This window comes from Hibiscus syriacus, unplaced genomic scaffold, assembly GCF_006381635.1.
Source record: "Hibiscus syriacus cultivar Baekdansim isolate YM2019G1 unplaced genomic scaffold, ASM638163v2 tig00110944_pilon, whole genome shotgun sequence".
NCBI lineage: Eukaryota > Viridiplantae > Streptophyta > Magnoliopsida > Malvales > Malvaceae > Hibiscus > Hibiscus syriacus.
The window spans coordinates 81,218-101,344 of record NW_024062925.1 but is presented as its reverse complement, the minus strand read 5'-3'; the positions used below and the strand labels follow the sequence as shown (position 1 = coordinate 101,344).

Sequence of the window (20,127 nt, the reverse complement as noted above, 5' to 3'; positions counted from 1 at the left end):
CTTATGTAACGGTGGTGCTACTTATGTATATGCTCATCTGACTCGAATACCTTGTATTATCTGTGGTTTACATTGGGTTGTGAAATGAAAAAGTGAATAGTATATGCTATGAATGAAAAGTGAATGATACAGGCTACGAAATGAATTAAATGAATGATACATGCTATGAAATAAATGAAGTGAATGTAACATGCTATGATATGATATGATATGAATGAAAAGCTTATTTTGAATGAAATTAAAATGAAATAGTCTAAACGATGTGAATTGAAAATGATGTTGCTTTGGGAATTATGTTTTGACTTTAAATGTTTTATGATGATTCTTTGAATCATAGACAAATTTTAAATGATGTTTAATTTAATTATACATGCATTATATTTTGTTATAAATATGTTTTATTACTGTTTATATTTTAATGATATTAATATTTTAGTAGTAACTTAATGCCTCACTCAGTGTATACTTAGCGTGTGATGATTTTCACACATAGGAAAAGAATAGCGTTCGAAGTAAGGAGCTAGGCCCATCATCAACTTTTAAATATCAGATACGCTCCAAAATCAATATGACATATTTTTGAATGGTGATAATACTAGTTGGCATGTATACTAAATGGTTGTGAAACTTAAAAATAGTTATGTTTGAATTTGGTTTTTGATGGATAATATTATTTATTATTGTTTATAAATAAAGATTAGCTGATAAATATTTTAGTTAAATGATCTTTTTAATGCTATCGAAATGAAATATTTTAAGAACTTGATAATAATTGAATTATTTTAGAAAGATATAAAATTTTTCTGATTTTCGAATAAGGGCCGTATTGAAAGAGTTATTTGATATTCTTCACTCGTATGCGATAACGTATTCAGGAAATGAGTGTTACAAGATTCCTTTTGTTTTCGGGTGTCGATCATGATCTCGAAACAACACGGCGGCTTCGACGGATCAACGGTTGTGATAACAGCCAGGTTGTTAAAAGAACATGCACCTTTACTTTGATTCATGGTCTGAAAATACGTTTTGAACGCATAAGAAGCGTTGCTTTGAGCATCGAGGTTCACACACGAGGAACCATAGCTGAGGCTGGTGCTCTGAGCCAACGTGCTGGGGTCCGAGACGCCAGCCGAAGGCGACATCACGCACCATTTCTTGTCTAGATACTTGACACCTTTGGCTGGCACGATGGCCCGTCCATTGCCCATATCCAGTGGATACTTGATGCTTCCATCGTATTTAAAGATTTTCCAATGCTCTCGAAATTCGCCGGCAATGTGCTCTTATGGTCTTCGTCGATGAGCGAAAAGATATAAACATCCGGCGGTGTTCGCCGCCGTGGACTGCCTTGGCCTTGGACTATACGGTCCAAAAGTGCTTGGTTGAACCTCTTGGCGTTCTCGATGTTGGCACCAGGATCACCATCAGTCGGCCAGCCAACTTCACCGATGACAACCGGCATACGTCCGAAGCCTTTTTTATCTAGAGCCGAAATGAGGGTATCGAAGTTGGCATCGTACACTTTGGTGTGAACGATGGAACCGTCGACGACGGGATTAGCAGTGTTGTTGAAGAAAGCATATTCTTTGGGAAAACTAGGGTCGGCTTGCATGCTAAGAAAAGAGTAGATGTTGATGGTGAGGAAGCCACCATTGTCTTGAAGGAACTTGATGATGTTCATCATTAGGTTCTGGAGTTCGGGTCGGATATATCTGCCGGAAGGTAGGCCAGAGTCGGTCTGGTAGACATCGGCGTTTAGCGGGATGACCTTTACATGCTTGCCTGGGCTGGCTTTGATAAGAGCTGCTTCAATGTTTTGAAGGGCTGGGAATATTGTACTCACGACTGATCTCTGTAGTCCTGTAGGAACGGTTCATTGCCTATGGAAACCGACCTGCAAAGTTGTGATGACATACTAAGTATACAATTTATGTATTATACAAGGACTAATAACAGAATTTAAGCTAAAACTATTTGTTCGTGCATTTTACGTGGGAACATTTTGTACACATAATTTGTAAAAGAATGCACCTTATATCAGTCCCATGGCTGGATATATATTTGGAAACATTTTGTTGCATCCATGCCTCGGCATTTCTCACAGCACCAGCAAGCGAAGCCAGCATGTAAGTTGGTATCCCAACCATAACTTGGATACCAGACCTGCCTAGAGCTTCGAGTGCACCAGGATCAGCTTCGAAAAGCTTCACTTTGTTGAACCCGTTGTCTTTCAAGAGCCTGACCACTATGTCGGCCGGCAACGGATGCGTCGATTGCAGCCCCTAGTTGCAAGCCAACCCCGAGAAACCCTCGGCCAAGCCTCCATTCCCAAACAGGCAAATAAGAATGAACAGAAACCAATGGATTTGATCAATATTTTGAGATCAATGTATGAGCCTCTGTTTCTGCTTTGAGTTTTGTTTGCATGTGCTTATGTATGCAGTGGTTTGGGGTTTAGAATCATGGAGAAAAATGTGCTTTTACCGATGGAAAAAGAAAGGCAAGGAATTTCACATTAAAGACCCACCAAGGAACAGGGTTCCGTTTGGAAAACTCAAATTTGAATCTTCAATAGAAAAACATTATTTTAAGAGGGTTAATATGCTATCTCGAACTACTGACTGAATTTTAAATGACAATTTGAATCAATCGTATTTAAAATTATTTATTAACCCTCAAGTTAATGGTTAAATTATCATAAGGATATTGCTTTATTAAGTCCCTCGATTATTAAAGTTATAAAATTGTCACTCGACTATTCATCATGTTCCAAAGTCATCATTTTTCGTTAAAAAATTAGTGGTTGTCTAAGCTAGACGTTAGAATGATGACTGAGATTCTGATATCAGATTTTATCATATCACAGCCAACATGTTAATGTTAAACTCAGAATACTGTCAAATTTTTAAAGAAAAAAGGATGAGTTTGGAACATAATGAATAATTAGGTGACTATTTTGTAACTTTTAATAGTTAAGAGATTCAATAAAATAACACTCTCGGAGGATTTTTGTAACTTGTAATAATCGAGAGACTTAATAAAATAATATCCTATAGTTGGAGGATCATTTTATAACTTCTAATAATCGAGAAAAGTTAGTAAAACAATATCCTATAGTTGGAGGACCATTTGTGTACACAACCCTTAAAGAAATTAGATTTAACCAGTAATTTGGAAACGTTTGATACACTTAATGGGCAGAGCTATTATAAAGCAAGAAAGGTGTAGAGTGAAAATTGTGGACATCATTACGTGTAGAGATATTCAATTGGAGCCAAAAAAAAGGCAATACAAGGAATAGAATACTTACTTTGGAACTAGGATCTTCCTTTGGTCTTACAAAGGTTTCATCTTTCATGGAAAGTCTCTTTTTGGATGCTACATGCATTCTACCTTTTTCTTTTTGTTACAACTGATTTAATATTCGTTTTATATTAGTTTAGATTCTACCTTTTAAGGTTAATTTCATATTTTAATTTATAAGTTAAATTTATATTTTAATCAAATTTAGAGATTAAATTAAGAATTTTCTCATTTTACTAACATACTACATCATCAAACTAACAACTTTTAATATCCTACTGATTAAAATGTTATAAATTAATTTAATAAGTGATTGGAATGTTATTTTTATAAAATGTAGTGGCTAAAAGTGAACACTTGTGAAACAAATATGACAATTTTGGTAGTTTACTAAAAAAATAGAAGAAAGTAGACCCGCCCATTTAAGATTGAACCGGGGCGACACCAATGAATCATGAATCATTGTTCCCTTCTCCAAGAAACCTGATCTTAATTAAATACAAAATTCGAATCAGAATTTCCATACCCCCAGACTTACAAAAGAAGAAACCAATTCAATAATCTGAAAATCGAAAGCTGTCTCTTTAACAAGACAATGGAGTCTTATTCTTCTTCAGATGAAAGCTTGAAGCAACAATTAGAGGAATTGCAGAAACAACTCGGAAAGAAACAGAGATTCGAGGAAGCAGTTGCCTCCATCAATTCCCTCATGAAGCTCCATTACCCTTCTGCTGCTCCCTCACTTCGCAAATCGGTGAGATATCTTTTTCCTTTATTCGTCTTTTCTTTTCTTTTTTCTGTTTTAATTTCAAGCTGAAATTGATTTTTTGGGTACGGATTATCGTTGTTTTTCGTCAGTTTTATTCCATTGTTTGCCGTGTTGCGACCATTTTGAAGACCAGATACACCGCCCCCGGTTTCTGGCTTGCTGGTTTACGCCTTTTTGAACTCTTAGAACCTCTCGTCTCTGATCCTTCTGAAAATGATCATTTAAGGAATTGCATTTCTCAGGCTATGGAACACTTGAACGAAATTGAAAACCCCGTCCAGTCATCCGAATCTTCAGAAAACAGAGGTTTGTTTCTGGAATAACTCTTTTGCTTTTTCTAGTTTCTTATTTATGTTTAGAGAAATTGAAATGTAGGGATGGTTCGGAATAATATATTTGCATATATTCGACTTCCTTTTGATTTGGATATTCTAATTACTATTTGTAACGACTTTGGAGAAGATTATGATATTAACTTTCATACATCCATTATTCGAATTCGCTTTACCTATAGATTACATAATTGGATTTGGATTTGGGTATTCATTATCTAATTCCGCTTTACTTTTTTTGATTACGAATTCGGATATTCAAATCCATTATCTTCTTTAGTTTTGGACATGTGGATTTTGATAGGAGATTGATGCTCTGAGGATAATTTAATTAATGTATTCGGATTTGGATAGTTATACTCGGATTTAATGCAAATAATAAACAGATTGGGGTTTTGAGTAGGTTTGCAGATTAGATTTTACAGAAATTGCAAATATTCAACTTGCATAATGATTAAAAGGTTTCTGTTTTATATTGTTTGTTTTCCCAAAAAGGTTATCTTTTTGAAGGACATCTTACATTGGATCCTGAACCACCACAACCCCAATGGTTGGTCCAATCGAATCTCATGAATGCTTTTGCATCTGCTGCAAATGCTGAATTTTCTAAGGGTTCGGCCACTAATGTTAACATTATAGAAAATGCTGCCAATGTGCTTGAACAACTCATTAATCACCTTGATACTGTTATACCAGAGGTATTTTTTGGTATCTCCTAGATGGTTTTATATCAATTCATAGATGTTGTTTAGCTTTTGCAATTCATGTAAATGAATTAATCTTTGTTTTTCAAGATATTGGAGAATGAGGGTGGTGTTCGAAGAGTCCCACCGGCTAGTAAAGAAGTCGTTGCTAAGCTTCCAATATTTACTCTCACAGAAGAAATCCTGGCTAAGCTTGGATCTGATGCAGAATGTGCAATATGCAAGGAGAACCTTGCTGTAGGCGATAACATGCAAGAATTGCCATGCAAGCACACGTTTCATCCTCCTTGTTTAAAGCCATGGCTGGCAATTAATAGTGCTCGACTTTATTTGATTAGTGGTATACTACAATCCTAGTTTTAAAGAATGAGGATGAAATGAGGTCGTGGGTTGTCTGATTAAAATGGTTTTTGTGGCAGGATGAGCACAATTCTTGCCCGATTTGTCGATGTGAGTTGCAAACAGATGACCATGATTACGAGAGCTGGAAGGAGCGGGAAAAGGAGGCTGAAGAAGAGAGAAAAGGTGCCGAAAATGCTGTTCGCGGTGGTGAATTCATGTATGTGTAATTGTGTCGATCACTGGTCTTATTGGATTTATACTCAAATGTCAATGATATTTCATTATTGTATTTAACACATGACTTAATGGTATAATAAAGATTCTGATAATATATTTCTGATGGCTTTAACATAATCTGGGTTTTTTTTTTTTTATGTATATATATATATAATCATCAGTATCTGATTTGCTGATCAATTAAATCAGATTGGGTATTGTAGAAGTTTATGATAGGGGACCAATTTTCCTAACGTTCGCTCTCTGATTCCCCGGCCGTTTTCCAATGGCTTTATTTGCCAAGGAAGCAGCTTCGGGTTCATTAACAGTGCTACTTCCACGTCAAATTACAACAATAACACCCTTAATAGGATATACTAGAGGTTGGATTCTTGCTCAAATTGATTCATGCATATATTTATTCATTGGCTTTTATTATTTTTGTTCTTGCTTGCATGAAATAGAAGAGAACAAAGAGATAAGTGACAGGCTACAATTTGAGATCACCCTGTAACAAAAATTGCCCTCTTGATCAAAGAAAATGGAAAGGAAGAAAAGAACTGTAAGTAGTCTATTATGCAGCCTTCACTTTCTCGATCAAGTCCGAAGCGTCTTGGACAGTTGCAATGTTCTCAGCTCCGTCTTCTCCAACCGAGATTCTGAATTGTTCCTCCAATGCCATCACTATCTCCACTTGAAATGAATTTGATGTAAGAAACTGATAAAAAAAAAAAGGATTGCAATGAAGAAACAAATGTGGGATTTGTCTTGAAGAGATGAAAATACCGTGTCAAGGGAATCAGCACCCAGATCAGCAAACTTGGTTTCAGGAGTCACCGAGCTCACATCGATCGACAACTGCTTGGCGATGGTGTTTTGGACAGTTTTCAACGTCTCGGGATCAGCCTAGTCGGAAAATCCAATATGTATCAAAGACGATGAGCTTAAATAAAGTTGTAATGAGCAAAAAGGAAAACAATGGAGTTATGTTTCTTACAAGAGAGTATGAAACTGGTTTGTTAAAGCAGCTAGATCGAGTACAAAATTTGTTCGTCTGCTTTGAGAATTGAACCTTTGGAATAAGATTTAATCCATTACATACAACGGGACCCCCCCTGCAATAAAAGCTCCACTTAATTCGTTTCGGTTTACATTGAATTAGTTCAGAAAGGGGTAATGGCTTACAGTAGTGGAGAAGCTTTTGTGCTGAGAATAGGATCCCTTGGCGATTGAAAATGTAGCAGGGCTGGCTAATGAACATGCTGGGATTGAAGCAAACGCAGCCATTTGAAGCTTGATCGACTAATTAGAATCGAAAATGCAGGCTCAAATGAATGAGAGAGATATCGTTTTACCAGTATTGAATTGATGAAGGAACACACAGAGTTTGCAGATATAAATAGATATATTGTTGACGACGATGTCAGAAAGTGTTCGGGGAGTTACATGAAGATCTGATGATGATTACAATGTTTTGTTTTGGTAAGTTTTAGAATAGGGAGGTCACTTCCATGGATGTTCAATGTCTGCTTATGCTGATACATTCTATGGTAGACCATGCATGTAGCAGCATGCACTCATGCATGCCAACAATGCATGTTGCAGCATGCACTCATGCATGCATTCAAGTGGAAAAAAGGGTGAAGAAGGGAAATTATCTGTTCGGCGTTTATATTCAGAGAGAAAGTGGTTTGGCCTAGAATTGGATTGGTGATGGAGGGTTCTCATTGGCTGCAACTTGTCATGATTCAAAACCATAACCCGAGCTATATATGCACACACGTATGGGTATACTAAAAAAAGGGGTCCAGAAATTTAACATGCTGCTCTGCACTCTTGCCTTGGGAGTTTTTGTGATGTGTTGTTTGTTGATGGCAGGTTGATACCGCCACCAACACCACCGCAGTTATGGCGGAAAGTGACCTTACAATTTGGACCTTTGAAAGCTAAAATGGAGACGAAAATGAGTGTGGGAGAAGGCTGTATGATCCTGATCTCATCTCTAGATTTCGAATACTATTTTTTATTATTCCTTTCTATATACATTTATATGTTTAATCATTTTTAATTTATGATAAATTATTTATCATTTTTTTATAGTTCATAATCACGTTATTTTCACTTTCTATCCAAAAATTTCCACCGTCGTGTTCAAAATGGAGCCGTGAAGGGGATATAAAGGTGCAGGCTTTTTCTCGGCGGTGGCCAGTTGTCATCGTACCTTTCCTTGCATTCCCACGTGGCAACCTGCTTTGACGTGGAGCTTCAAGAATCTGCCGCATCGCATCCATTTGTCAGCAAATGGTTCCCTGCCCACCAACCTCCATTGAGTGGGGAAAAATACAGCCGTGCAATTATGAGCCGTCACATCATGTCCGTCTGTGTTTTGCAGGCGGTCCTCCCTCCCCCATTCTTAAGCCTTTGAGTCATCAATTCTACCACCTCGAGTTATTTAAATCAGTTAAAAAAAGGGATGATTTTTGACGTGAAAGTAAACGCAAACACGTACATTTAATATTCCCATGTATAAACAGCTCCCTCGCCGAAATTACCGTTGGTTTGAACGCCTAAATTTCCATGCAAAGGGATTTTCCCGTTTACAAAGAGAAACCCAGAGAAATTATTGTTACAGATGGCCATGCATAAGATACTGTAAAAAAAAAAGGTGCAACATTTGCTCCATTGACAACAGATGAAATTTAATACACAAAATCAAAGGGTGAATTCTACATTCATGCAATTAGAGTAAGAAAATTTAAAAAGAAAAGATTGATGATCACAGCGGCGGATTCAGAAATATTTTTCAAAGTGGACACACATATATTAACAACATAAAACTGTTAAATTAGATGGATATAAATAAAATTATAAAGTGGGCAGCGTCCATAAAATAAGTAACTAATAGAAGAAAACTCAGATTTTAAGATAGGCACGAAAAATTTTAGGACGAACACTATCAATAAAATAAATAATTAATCGAAGAAAACATTTGGCTACATATCCATTCTCACCGAGCTGAGGCTCCGCCACTAGATGATGGAGACGATGGTATGGAGCATTTCTGTCTGCTTCCTTTAGGTCCAAAAATCTTGTCCAGTTTCGACAGGATTGGAGATTCTTATGTCAGTCTCGTCTTTTACTATTGTGAGTTCATATATTACCGGTAAAAAACTCAAGAGATTACAGCATGAAATATCAATCCAATTATCAAAAACAAAGTAGAAGCCATTTGTTGAATCCTTCCTGAAAAATTCAGATCTTGTCCCCTTTCACATAACCACGAACAAACAATCAAATCATTCAACGTAATAAAATATTTAGTATCCAAATTCATCACCATATTTTATTTTCTGCTCTTTTTTTTGTAGATTTTAAACATGCAAGTAACAGCAAAAGAAACCTGGTGTAATGTTAAGTAATTGACCTTACTCTGCAGCCTGCTGGCATGAAATAGTTACACATAGCAATACATGCAAGCTTCTTGTAAATGCATGTGTAGTTGAAAAGAAGGGGCAATTTAATAAAGGAGAGTCCCAACTCCAAAGCCTAACTGCCCCATTTGAAGCTTGTAATATGAAGGGTAAACAAATGTCAATTACCAAAACTAGGAAAAATCCAGACAATTTACAAACCCTAGGTCAGTCCCTAGCTTGTATTTATAACACCCCTTGGTGGGAACTTCAGCCTCCTGCACCATCTGCACCCCTTTCTCTCTGCATTTTTTGTACTTTATTTCTCAGAGATTAGAAAAAGATCCAAAAAAAAAAAAGAAAGAAAGAAAGAAGAAAACAAGTTTAGAGATGAAGGGTCGATCTTCCAAGCAAGTGGTTGCGGTTGAATGGAGGAGAAGGTTCAAACAGGAGCCTCATCTCTCTGGTGCTTATATCCGTAGCCTGGTTAGGCAACTCACCTTAGCAAGATGTACCAAAGACCCTGAATCCGTTGATGGCTTCGGTGCCCGAAATTTGACCAAACTTGGTGATGGTTTTAGTGAAACACCACAGAGCCAGAGCCAGCAACCCGAACCACCACCACCTCAACAACATAGGAAACAGGTTAGGAATAGGAGGAGAGTGCACACCAGCAGGCCTTACCAAGAAAGGCTGATTAACATGGCCGAAGCTAGGAGAGAGATTGTCACTGCGCTCAAGTTCCATTGAGCTGCCATGAAACAAGCCAATGAGCAACAGCAGCAGCAGCAATTATCACACCACTCTGAATCAAACACAAACAACTTGTCCAGTACTTATACTTGGCCAGCTTTGAACTGCAGTTTACCAAGCCAAAACCTTAACTTTCACTTCAACAGCAAAAACCCTTCAATCTACTCATCTCCCTCATCTTCATCTTCACCAACTCTATCTGTTGCAGTACAACATGAAGTGGGGCATGGAACTGGGGCTGATTCAACTGAATCCTACGGTGGGGGAAGCTTGCATCAAGCTGTAGACGACGAGGGAATGCGGAGATGAAACCATTAGGAGAGCAGCATAAAATGGAGTGGAATGACACTATGAATTTAGTAACATCGGCACGGTGGTTCAAGTTCTTGAATGAATTTGATCAAGCCATGGAATTCCCTGCCTGGTTGAATGCAAATGACAGCTTCATGGGGCAGCATTTCGATGATCTTGTCCCAGATACCTGCTTCCAGGGTTCTGCCTTACCTTGGTAAGTAATAGTACCCAAAATTTCAAAGACAACAAGTTCAAGAAAAGTATAAATTACAATGATTTTCGGAATGCTTATTCATACATTGGCAATATAGTATAAATTCAATCCATAATTTAGAATGAAACTTTTGTTAAAATACAGTAATTACCTCATTTTCACCAAGAAAATAGTCAAGTTTGCCTCGTTTTTGTTAATTTTCTCAAAACAGTAACAAACTTGAAAAACAAAACAAACACTAAGGATTTTGAGATGCTCAACACACTACATCATTTTCTGGTTTTTTTATTATTCAAGCAAATACAAAATATAACTGCACCACTAATATAACCGCCCACGTTTTCTAAAAAAAAACTAACCATATCAACTTCACTTAAATAACTGCTACCATACTTTAGTAACTGCTGACTCTAAAATTCACCCACCTAAAATATGCTTAAAATTCAAAAAAACATACAAAGACAATTCCTGGAGACAACTAGATTAACTCAACAATCTCCTCCTTAAGCTTGTTGTCCTCCACTGACGATCCGCAAACCAGTTTTCTCTCTCATCTCCAAGAACTTCAATTTTGCAAGTGACTTTGTCATAATATCAACACACTGATCTTTTGTGCAAACATGTTGAATCTCAATCATTCCTTATTCAACACAATCTCTAATGTAGTGGAATCGGGTATCGATGTGTTTGCTCCTCTCTTGGTGAACTGAATTCTTGCTCAATGCAATTGCAGACTGATTATCGATCTTTAGAATCACTTTCTTAACCTCGGTCTTTAACAAATCTGCCAATAGTCGTCCAGCCACACTCTTTGACACGCTGCTGCACAGGCAGCGATGTACTCCGCTTCACAGGAAGATAATGCAACCACTTTATGTCTTTATGTTTTTGTGAACACCAAATAATAGGATAAGACCCAAGGAAAAATATTAAACATGAGGTGCTTTTCCTGTCATTAGTATCACCAGCTAGATCACTATCAGAGTAACCGATCAGCTCCAAGCTTCCTTCCTTTTTCTCATAAACGCAACCGAGGTTTAAAGTTCCTTTCACATACCGCAATATGTGCTTTACTACGGCCATGTGCTCCGTTGTGGGCTTCTCCATGTATCTACTCACCATGCCGACAGAGAATGCCAAATCTGGGCGTGTGTGAAGTAGATATCTTAAACTGCCAACAATACTTCGATACAGAGTTGTGTCTACAGGTGGACTTGTGCTTTCCTTGCTCAGTTTCAGACGAGGTTCCATCGGGATTTTTGAATGGTTGCAATCTTTTATGCCACATTTGTCTAAAACCTTTCTTGCATATGCCGACTGGTTGAGTGTCATCCTTTGAGAATTCTGACAGACTTCAATTCCCAGATAGTAACTTAGTAACCCAAGGTCACTCATGCTAAACAACTTCTTCATCTGTGATTTGAACTTGTCTATGTCTTGAATACACTCTCAAGTGATTATTAAATCATCCACGTAGACTCCAACAATTAAATTCCCTTTACCTTGATTTCTCATGTACACGACATGCTCTAAAGAACACATGTCAAAACCGAGTGTACTCAATGACTTGTCCAGCTTTGAGTTCCAGGCTCTAGGTGCTTGACGCAAACCGTACAATGCTTTGTACAGTTTTAACACCTTGTGCTCTTCTCATTTTATTTCAAATCCCGGTGGTTGAATGACATACACTTCCTATTTCAAATCACCGTTGAGGAAGGCTGACTTCACATCCATATGATGCACCTCCCATCCTTCATGTGCTGCAATAGAGATCAACAAACATACTGTCTCTAGCCGAGCAACAGGGGCGAAAACTTCATCAAAGTCTATGCCTTGTCGTTGAACGTACCCCTTTGCCATTAATCTCGCCTTGTGCTTCACAATTCTGCCTTGAGTGTCATTCTTTAACTTGTAAACCCATTTTAGACCTATAGGTTTGTGGCTGTCGGGTAATGGAACGAGCTTCCAAGTTTCATTTTTTCGAATAGAGGAAATTTCCTCCTCCATTGCTCTTCTCCACATTGGATCTGCCTTGGCTTCTTCGAAATTCGATGGCTCCTCTTCTCCTAGTAAGCACAGACCCGAATACTGTAACTCTATGGGGACCGTTACATCGTACAAGCTTTTGATGCCACGCTTACCCCGTGGTCCTACTGATGAACTCTCATCAGATGTTAAGGGTTGTAGTGTTTCGGTTGATACTGATTCTTCAACCGTTGCTGTTGGAGTATAAGGCGAGTTCGAAACAAATGTTCTGGATCTCGTGTTCATCACTGGTGTAGCATACTGGTATCGGTCACCAGTTTGTTCCTGTGTCGGCTGTGGGAAATCCATGCCAATGCCAATTCCAGAATCGCTGACACCCTCTTTATCTTTCTGATTTGTCGTATCAGATGTGCCTGCTATGGTAAAATAGTGTGTTGTAAGAGTGTTCTCTGCTGATTTTGTTTCTGGAAATTTGCTCCACTCCCACTTCTTTTCCTCTTCGAACACGACATCCCGTGTCACCACTACTCGTTTTGACTTTGGATCAAACATCCGATAGCCTTTTGTATTCGAATCATAACCAATAAACACCATTGGCTTGCTTCGATCTGTAAGTTTTGAAAGATGAGGTGTAACATCTTTTACGTGTCCCACACATCCAAAGATGCGAAAATGATCAACAGTTGGCTTACGGTTGTAGTATGCTTCATAGGGAGTTTTGCCGACGATGCTTCTTGTTGGTGCTCAATTTAGGAGATATACGGCAGTTGATACCGCCTCTCCCCAAAATTCGCCTGAGACTCCCATTCTTTTCAACAAGCTCCTTGCCATGCCGACCACAGTCTGATTTCTTCGTTCAACAACTCCGTTCTGCTGAGGAGAATAAGGCGCCGTGAGATAACGCTTAATTCCCAACAACTCATAGTAAGTCTTGAATTCATTTGAGGTAAATTCGCCACCACGATCTATACGAAAAGCCTTTAACTTAATGTTTTTCTCCATTTCTGCTGATGCTTTGATCTTCTTGAATGCCTCAAATGCTGTCTTTGTTTCGGATCAGCACCTGCCACATGAATCTAGTACAATCATCAACTTACAGCAGAAAATAACTCTTGCCTCCGTGTGTAGCAGGAGTTATTGGCCCACACAAATCTCCATGCCACAGTTCAAGAGGTGATTCTGCTCGAAATTTCACCACTGCTGGAAAAGGATTTCGGTGTTGCTTTCCTATCAAACAACCATCGCAGATGCGGTCCTCATGCTCGATTATGGGCAAGCCACGCACCATTTGTTTCTGACTTAGAAGCTTCAAGGCATGAAAGTTCACATGCCCATATCTTGCATACCAGTGCCAAGCGTCTTCTTTGCTCCTTGCGAGAAGGCATTCGGGTAGGGCTGGTACTATGTTAAACACATATAACCGGCTCCTTGACCTGTTCACTTTTTCTAGTACCCTTTGTGATATGTCGTAGATAGACATTACTCCTCCTTCAATTACAACCTTGCAACCATTCTCTTCTAACTGACCAAGGCTTATTATGTTGCTCTTCAACTTCGGGATATAGTAGACATTAGTAAGTACACGATGTTCACCTATGAAGCATTTAAATAAAATTGAACCTCTTCCTTGTATTTCTACAGCCGAGCCATCTCCAAATTTGACTGACCTTTTAATGGTCGTGTCAATTTCAGCAAATTTTCTGATACAACCGGGCATGTGGTTACTTACGCCGGTATCTAAATACCAAGCCTTGTCTTGGGTGCTGTTCATCTTTGGCACCACCTTGTCTTCGTGTAGTAACACATGTTCGTTCTGTATTGCGTGGCTGAGAACACAAGTTTCAATCATCAATAATGTTGGTTCATCATCGATTTGTTTTGTAACAAGATTGGCCTTCTCTCTTCGGTTTGGCTTGGGACACTCTTTTGCAAAGTGACCATATTCATTACAATTGAAACACTTAACCTTGGATTTGTCGAAATTGCGTGGCTTTTGGTCTTCATTTTTGCGTTCACCATTTCCTCGACCTCCACCATTTCCACGCCCACGACCACGTCCTCTCCCGTGACGTCCTCCTCTTTTGTTGCTGCAGGAACCTTCATCTCTCTTTGCCTTTGGAATTCTTGCCTCCCACTCGGCCTGGGTAAGGAGTAATTGTTCTCCACTGCTCTTTGAGTGCATTCGTCCTTTAAGCCCTTCCTCGAAAGTTCTGAGACGACCGATCGCCTCTGAAACTGACATCATCTCAATATCGCCAAATTGCTCAATTGTTCCAATAATCTGGAGAAATTTATCTGGAACTGCGTTGAACAATTTTTCAATAACTTCGCTGTCATCGAGCTTCGTGCCCAACGAGCGAATCTCACCCACCAGTGTGGTAAGCTTCATGGAAAATTCGTTTATTGTCTCTGAATCCTCCATGTATAACTTGTTCAGTTGCCGTTTCAGCACCTGTACGCGTGCCTTCTTAACGCGATCTTCACCAACCCGCATCTCCCTGAGTGCGTCCCAAGCCTCCTTTGCCGTCTGCTTCTCAGCGATTGCCATCATCACGTCATCTGGCACGGCTTGAGAAATGGCTACCATGGCGCCTTGATCTTTGTCGTCGTCTGTGTCTCCATCTTCGATCACTGACCATACTCCTAGCGAACGCAAGATTATCTTCATCTTGACAGCCCATATGCCGTAGTTCGTTTCGCTTAACGTTGGATATTGGATCGGGAATGAAGCTCCTCTTGCCATCGGTTTGACCACTGCAAGTGTTTGTGATTGGTCTCCGACTTCACTGTCCATTGCTTTGACAACCTGGCTCTGATTACCAAATGTTAGTTTTCTCAAAGCAGTAACAAACTTGAAAAACAAAACAAACACTAAGGATTTTGTGATGCTCAACACACTGCATCATTTTCTGGGTTTTTTTATTATTCAAGCAAATACAAAATATAACTGCAACACTAACATAACAACCCACGTTTTCTAAAAAAAAACTAACCATATCAACTTCACTTAAATAACTGCTACCCTACTTTAGTAACTGCTGACTCTAAAATTCACCCACCTAAAATATGCTTAAAATTCAAAAAAACATACAAAGACAATTCCTGGAGACAACTAGATTAACTCAACAGTTTTCTGTTAAACATAATAAAGCTGGATCGATAGACGCCACCTTCATCCTTGCCAAAATTTATGGGTAAACAACGACTTTAGTACCTAAACTATTAATTTTTTTCAAAATCATGCCTAATATTTATTTTTTGTTTCATTTTAATACTTCGTCATTAAAAATTTAACATGTTTAGCTAAACTATTAATTTTAATCCGTTTTAGTATCTAAACTTTAGTTTTTTAAAAAACTTAAGGTTTAATTTTTAATAGGAGTACTAAAATAAAACAAAAATTAAACAATACGTATAATTTTGGAAAAAAATAAAATTTTAAATATTAGGAAGAACTAAAATTGATAGTCTAAATATTAAACGTGTAATTTATCCATAATTTATTGCTCTGAGAGCCCAAAAGAAGGGCCCATTCAAGTTTACCATGGACATTTCTCATAGAACATTGGGTGAATTAAATTAGTCCAAAGATCTTAGCTAAAAAAAATTAAAAACGAAAATGGTATTTGATATTGTTGATCTTTTTATTTTGACTTGAGCCGTATGAATTTTGGGTTTATATTTCATATAATTTAGGTTTTATTATGTATATAGAATTGAAGAATTTTTCGATATGCAGATTAAGTAAATTGAAGTATATACCACTCTATCTATTAAAGACAAGAATAAAAAAATTAATTATTAAATAATTTAATTACTTTGATCAGTTTTGAAGGTTTTTTAATAAGATATCAACACGAGATTTATTATCGTTGTACAAATTTATGTCACATTAAATATAAATCCAAAAAGTTTATTAAGTTCCTTCGCGTATAAAGTTTTTTTAGATTTAATGAGTTTATTTGTTTATCCTTTCTGTGTTTGTTGACTTGTATTGTTGTGTGATTCACAGCATGGACATTCGAGAGATTGATGGGGATTGGCATTGGTTGGCTTAAGTGACAAGGATTAATTAAGATTTTGATTAATCAAAGGTCTAATTATGCCTTTCGTCCCTGCATTCTTCATATCTTGAAATTTAGTCCATGGTTTTTTTTATTTCAGAATCTATTCCCTCTACTTGTCTGAGTTAAAAATAAATAAAAATCTAATTGATAATATTATTAATTGATTTTTGTTAATTTTAAATATGCTGTCAAACTTTTATCTTTAAATCAAATATTTGAATAGTGTTAAAAAGTCTGGTATTTAAATTTATTAAAATTTTACAAATGATGTTATATATATATATATATATATATAACAAGTTTAATCGAATAAAACAAAATAAATTTCTAGCATTCCTCATCATCTTCGAATAAAATGAAGGTTTCTTTTAACTGGACGACGAAATTAATTATTGGGAAAACAACATTAGTAATAAAACCACAATAATGAGATTGAAAATAAAAATGTTATAGATTTTATGCGAAAATTTTATAAAAAAAGTTATAGAAAATAATATAATAATTAAATAACCACAGTAATTGAGATGATGATTATAATCTTTAAAAATTTTATATTCAATGTTGAAAGGAATCTTTGAATATTTAATGAATTGAAATTCTTTCCAATAGAATTATCCTATAATCATTATTTGAAAAGGCTAATGAGTGTTTGTACAAGTGGTTGGGATTCAAAAATTTAAGTTGGTACAACACACAGTCGATCGATCTGAATGCCACACGAAACTACCAGAGTGGTTAACCAAAATTTTCTTTAAAATTTCAATATGAAATTGTCGGAACCGTCTTTCGGTTGGGCCCCGGAATTGGGCTTCGACTTGGAAAATGTGGATTGGGAGTCGCCACCGACCATTTTAAAACGAATTTAGGTGGGTCGGACACCATCTTACCTGATCTGCGTTGTACCAGAAACGTGTCGGGTTCGAGAGTCGGTTACGGTCAAGGAAGGATTAGCACCCTTGAACCGCCCTTTCAGTACCAATTAATTTATCGGTTGTCTTTAATTGCGAATATTAAAAATTTAAATTAAAATTTAAAAATCCGATTCGAGTTACTTACCTTCAATTGATAAAAATACCCCTAAAACATTAAAAGTATTATAAAAAATATCACAACTATCTTCCTACATCTACCCTAGAAATAATAACAATAAACCACATGTATTATTGAGGGAAAGCATATACACTACCATGCAATATATATATATTATGAAACACGTAAGGCACAAAAAAAAGGAATATGAAATGCACAATTGGACAACTAACCTGCAAAATAATTAAATATATATATATACATAATGTGAAATGCACGCACAAAAAATAATGTTAATATTATATGAAATGCACACCGCACGAAATCAATAATAAAATATGTAAAATGTGTATATTACCTTAAATGCACACAACACAAAAACAATAATGGCCCACTAGTTTTAATATATAGGTATGCATTTGATGTTGTGCAAATTCAAAACAAAAAAAAAGGAATGAAACATTTGTTACCAAAGATTAAAAACAGAGACTGGGTGCTTCGCTGCTTTCTCACCGGGAAAGGAACGACCTTCGTTTGTCGCCGTTATCTGGTAGCCATTCAACGCCAAACTTTAAAGGTATGTCGTTTTCGACACCGGTAACTTGGATCTGGCCTTGGTTTTGCAAGGAACGCCTCCGAACGGTATAGATCTACTGTTAAAGGTCGCGGGTTCTTTGCTTTCGGTCTTCTCTCTATTTTTCGAATGATTTTTTTTGTGTAACTCGCTTCGAATGGATCTGGGTTCTCCTTCCTCCCCCTTTTTGTCCCCCCCTGTGTGTGATTTTATAGTGTTTTACAAAGTCTATTTTTAGGTGTTTAAATTCTTGTAAAACACTGATGTTATGGTTCGTTAGTGATGCTCGCGAGATCCCTGCGCCAGATGGTTCGGGATTGAGGCGTGTAGCCGTGAAGATCGGTGGGTTGTTGCGACACGGTGTTTGTGAGAAAAGATGGAAGCACGAGTTGTTTGCATTTGGTCTTTTGGCCTGTAACCAAACAAAAATATATATTAGTATAATGTATATTATAAATGTATAAGATAAATATATGTGATGCATATTTAGGACGAAATGACGTGTCTACAGAAATGATCATTTGTAAATAAATACTCATGCTAAAATAATTCAACCACAATTTAAATAAAATAACTTTCAACCAGGAGCTCCCAAAAATAATAATTCAATTTATACAAACCATTGTTTAAAATAAGTTACGACTCGAATATACAAAACATAGTTTACAAATATACATGCCCTCTAAAGATGGACTCGAGACATACTCTACACTAGTCTGCTATAGATCACTGCTGGCAAAAAGGTCCTCTGGCTGCTTCTTAACTAACCTGCGTAAGGAAACAAATTCCAAACGCTGAGCTAACTAGCCCAGTGCCACACTAACAATTAAGCCATACTAAAAGTGTTCATGTTATGTTCAAGCTAACTGATAATAATGAAATAGTGAGAATACTTGTATACTACACTCTCTACGCTATAGTAGACATCATGGTGCGGTTGAGGGTTCTGCAGCTCAAAGCTCTCGTACCCCTCTAGTCTATTGAGGATGATTACCCAAAATCTCTGCTTTTGTCAACACCCTTGACTAACCCACCCCTCACGAGTGTCGGGCCTTGGCCCTAGTTAGTCATTTTAAAGTGCCTTGCGCACTGCCTATGGATATCCAGACTAATTATATACTTCGACATCATAATCTTATTAAAGGAACTCGTGTGTCCTGTTTGTTTCCCGAGAATCAATCTAGGCTAGTTTTATGTCCCCTAATCTATCTAATTTCTAAATGTAATTAAGAATTATTCTTGTTCTCACTTAATATTTTATTGGAAGTTTACCCAATTTGAAGCATATTATAAGTCTACGGCCATCCGTATACCATTATAGCCTATTTGGCCCAATTTAGGTAGGGGTTTCGAAACCAACCTCAGGAGTTTTGAAACCTTAGAAAATTATTAACATTCTGGCCAGGGGGTTTCGAAACCTCTGCAAATTCTTACATTCTAAACAAAAGGTTTTGAAACTAGCCAGAGGGGGTTTCGAAACCTCTTTTGCAACTTGAAATTTTTACACGTTTAAACACTTCAAAACCCTCACAAAACCATGTCAACATTTCCAATTGACCTATATAAGTTTATACATGATAGAATGAATCATAAAGGGGATTAAAATAAATTAAATAACATTAAATGCTAGAATTTACCTTGGATGATCATACAAGCTTCCCAACATAAAATGTCTAGCTTGAATGCATTCTAAAATCTCACAATTGGTATGAAAAGGTTGTAAATGTACCTTGTTTCTTTGGCTTCTAGAAGCTCTCTCAAATCAATCAAGGGTCAACTTTTCTTTCCCTATTTATTTTGAGCTATCTCACATCTCCTTCACTAAATAAATGTAAGAAAAAAGTGGTTACTAAACCAACTAAGCTCTTGGATTAAAGCTAAGGGTGCTCTACATAACTTGGATATACTATAACTAAGCTTGGATTCATGGATTCCCTTAAATCCCCATAAAACTCATTTTTGAAAACAAATTCTAAAACTTGAAATATGCAGCTTAAAACAAAGCTTGAAGGATGGAGAAAAATATTCTTTCCTTGGTTACAACAACTAAGCTTGAATCCTTAAAACTTTTCACTTAAGAGAGGAAGAAGAAAAGAGAAATGATGATGATGAAGAAGAAGAATATGAGTGTTTG

The 20,127-nt window shown here is 37.0% G+C and overlaps 2 protein-coding genes and 1 pseudogene across 2 annotated transcripts; 1 reads left to right on the top strand and 2 right to left on the bottom strand.

Moving 5' to 3' along the window:
* Positions 1 to 782: 782 nt before the first annotated feature.
* On the bottom strand, positions 783 to 2,348 carry LOC120147844 (annotated as a pseudogene).
* Positions 2,349 to 3,836: 1,488 nt separating this feature from the next.
* LOC120147826 (E3 ubiquitin-protein ligase AIP2-like) lies at positions 3,837 to 5,786 on the top strand. The gene is made up of 5 exons (XM_039161113.1): positions 3,837 to 4,057; positions 4,162 to 4,378; positions 4,900 to 5,102; positions 5,199 to 5,414; positions 5,528 to 5,786. Exons 1-5 carry the CDS (start codon positions 3,899 to 3,901, stop codon positions 5,675 to 5,677), a joined length of 945 nt encoding a protein of 314 aa, XP_039017044.1. The 5' UTR covers positions 3,837 to 3,898; the 3' UTR covers positions 5,678 to 5,786.
* Positions 5,787 to 11,099: 5,313 nt separating this feature from the next.
* Positions 11,100 to 11,750, bottom strand: LOC120147843 (secreted RxLR effector protein 161-like). Its single transcript, XM_039161120.1, has one exon. It carries the CDS (start codon positions 11,748 to 11,750, stop codon positions 11,100 to 11,102), a length of 651 nt encoding a protein of 216 aa, XP_039017051.1.
* Positions 11,751 to 20,127: the final 8,377 nt, after the last annotated feature.

Bases quoted from the DNA above. Each gene is read 5' to 3' on its own strand.
- LOC120147826 (XM_039161113.1), top strand. From the start codon at position 3,899: ATGGAGTCTTATTCTTCTTCAGATGAAAGCTTGAAGCAACAATTAGAG. The intron at 4,058-4,161 runs GTGAGATATCTT...GTTTTTCGTCAG, and splicing joins CTCCCTCACTTCGCAAATCG to TTTTATTCCATTGTTTGCCG. The intron at 5,103-5,198 runs GTATTTTTTGGT...TTGTTTTTCAAG, and splicing joins TTGATACTGTTATACCAGAG to ATATTGGAGAATGAGGGTGG.
- LOC120147843 (XM_039161120.1), bottom strand. From the start codon at position 11,750: ATGAAGAAGTTGTTTAGCATGAGTGACCTTGGGTTACTAAGTTACTAT.